Source organism: Orycteropus afer, unplaced genomic scaffold (genome assembly GCF_000298275.1).
Source record: "Orycteropus afer afer isolate SDZICR_OR568_19922 unplaced genomic scaffold, OryAfe1.0 scaffold00031, whole genome shotgun sequence".
Taxonomy (NCBI): domain Eukaryota; kingdom Metazoa; phylum Chordata; class Mammalia; order Tubulidentata; family Orycteropodidae; genus Orycteropus; species Orycteropus afer.
Window position 1 is genome coordinate 4975882 of NW_006921618.1, and position 2760 is coordinate 4978641.

Consider the following 2760-nt stretch of genomic DNA (forward strand, 5'->3'; position numbering starts at 1 on the left):
GAAGCTCTCTCAGCAGGAGTTAGTCCATCCACTCCTTTCAGCTCTCCAGGGAAGCTGAGCCCTGTTTGTTTTTGGTAACTTAGCAGGGTTACTGTTACTCTTCAGCAAAAGCAGTAACTGGTAACTTATGCTGGGCACTTAGGAAGTGAATAGCTTGGAAGTTTAACAGAAGCCCCAGGAAGTTTAACTTCTGGCCTCCTCTGTTTCTTCCTGCTTCCTCAGGGGTCTTGAGAAGCAATGGCCACAGAAGCCCCTGTGAACCTCACACCACCTGAATGCAGCAGTGCTGTCAGCACGGCGGCTGACACCTTCATCTGGCGGCCCAAACCACTAAACATGCATGTCGTAAGGCCCAAGTCTGCCAAGGGACGAACACGGCCAAGCCTGCACATATCCCAGGACACTGAGGTGTGCCCCAACCGCATACCTTCTCCACCTCTAGACATTCCCTGCGAGTCATCAAGCAGCCGGAAACCAGGGGCCTGTACACCCAAATCTCTGAGTCAGGGAGCTCCTGGTGAGATCCCCGAGCTGCTGCAGCAGGTGTCTATCGGGGCTTCCTCATCTCTCAATAAATACCCAGTCCTTCCTTCCATCAACAGGAAGAACCTGGAGAAGAGGACTGGGGAAACAGGAGCCAAAAAGGCCAGCTCACTGCAACTGAGTAGCATCAAGGCTCATTATCAAGAGGAGACCTGCACTCTGAAGACAAACAAAGAAGATTGCAAATCTCGAGCTTGTCCCCCAGAGGAGAAAGTCATCACCCAAACCAAGAGGTGGGACTCCTCCAGGGCTGGAAACTTAGAGGAACCATCAGACCAAGAGCCAAGGTTGCTGCTTGCTGTCAGATCACCATCTGGTCAAAGGTTTGTGCGCCATTTCCGGCCAACGGATGACTTACAAACCGTGGTTGCCGTGGCTGAGCAGAAGAACAAGACCACCTACCCATGCTGCAGGGTCGAAACAATGGAGGTTCCCAGGAGAAGTTTCTCTGACCTCACCAAATCTCTGCAAGAGTGCAGAATCCTCCACAAGTCAGTGCTGAGCATCTCACAGGAAGACAGGCAGGGGTGGCCCTGAATCCACAGCCACCCAGCTGGGGTCCTGGGTGTCTGAGCAAGGAGCATGCTTGGGTGCTATGGCCTCCTAGGCAGCTTAGTTCCAAGTGCCATGTGAACCTGGTGCAGCTGTGAGTCTTGGGACTCTCGTCTTCATGCCATCCCCTTTGAAGCAATGAGATCTGCACACATACTGAGTGTGTTAGGAAGTTTCCCTTGCAGTTAGATTCTGTCTGCCACTGGGGAGCTGGCAGGCTACCAAGGCCATTTCTGAACCAGCTGTTACTAGGCCTTCTCCTTTCCAGAGTTTTGGTTTCTTCTAAAGTGATGGTCCTTTTGGGAGCATCTGCTTGCCTTTACAATGAATTTTTACTCTTGAAGCCAATGGTTTGCCTTTCTGTATTTGATACAGGATTAAAACTTCCAGAAAAGATTCAAGTCCAGTAAATATAACCAGCATTCAGGAAATGTCTAACTGGCATTTGTTTTATTTTTTGCAGGTACCTTAAAGAAACAGGCAGTTGACCCTGTCTTTGAAAGCAACTCTCTTTGTTGGGCTCAGGTGATTAGGGCTCCTTGGGGACACTATGTTAGGGTGCATCAGGTCTTTCGCTAATACAATTCCCCCAATATGTTAGAATTTCTAAAATAGTCCCAAAGCTGGAAAATAAAGTACTTCCACAAGCATGGATTAGCCAGTAGCTACTTTTTAATAGAGACTTGCTGGGTTTATAACTATCAGTAGCTGCTCTGTGTGTGCAAAATTCTTCCCAAACTGAGGAGATACAGTGTTATCTGATTCCCTTTGCTTTTGTAAGTAATGGAAACTTTTGTTTTTAACACGTACAAGCCCACGATCTGTTCCCAGTTGACTTAAGGTCTCGTTGGCTCGCCTGTGGTGTGGATCAATTCCTTTACCTCCCAGGTCTGGTGTCTCACCCACTGCACACATGGAGGCTCCTTTGGAGCAGGAACAGCAGTGTCCCTTGTTCTCTTGAGTGATCTCGGGAGAAGGAAGGTGCCTTGGCCTAGTGTGACTTTGCTGGGCTTGTGCTGCAAGCCCAGGCATCTGGCTGATTGGCATGAAGTGACCACTGTATCCTGTAGCTGCTTTGAAGACCATGAAGTCTTGTTTTCCCAACTCTGAAATGGTGAATGTGAATAGTTTGCCAAAATTCTCTTATATTGGAGGTTCAGCAAGACTCCCACAACTCCTTTGTGTTCTCTTTAAGGCCAAATCACCATTCGGAGTAGGGAACATTCAGACATTCTGAGTGCCTTGTTCCCCAGAGCACAGCCGTCACAAAGCCCTGAGTATCAACATGTTCCCACCACTTTCTAGGTACACAGAGAAGGCAGGAACAGGACTCCTAGAAACAGAAATGTTGCTACCTCAGCAATAAGTCCTTCATGTGTACAGATAAGCAACCTGCTTGGAAATGTTACTTTCGGCCAGTTGATACTTCTAGCAATGGAGATTACCAGCACTGTTTCCTCTGAAGAAGGATCACCCTCTCCTTCCCATATCCCACACCACCCAAATCACTCTTGGATAGGTTCTTTCTGAAGGCTTAGCAGAGTTTTCGCATTACCATCCTGGTTTGGCCAGTCATTCTTTTGACTGGAAAACTCACCTACGGTTTGTGGTGCCTCAGGCAGGCCCACTCAACCGGCCACCCGTTTCCCAATTACTGCCCCTGGC

General features: G+C 48.7%; 1 protein-coding gene across 1 annotated transcript; it reads left to right on the plus strand.

Moving 5' to 3' along the window:
* The first annotated feature begins 237 nt into the window (after window positions 1–237).
* On the plus strand, window positions 238–1080 carry UBXN10 (UBX domain protein 10). Its single transcript, XM_007935653.1, has one exon. The coding sequence runs from the start codon at window positions 238–240 to the stop codon at window positions 1078–1080; it is 843 nt and encodes a 280-aa protein (XP_007933844.1).
* The last annotated feature ends 1680 nt before the right edge of the window (window positions 1081–2760 follow it).

Bases quoted from the DNA above. Each gene is read 5' to 3' on its own strand.
- UBXN10 (XM_007935653.1), top strand. From the start codon at position 238: ATGGCCACAGAAGCCCCTGTGAACCTCACACCACCTGAATGCAGCAGT.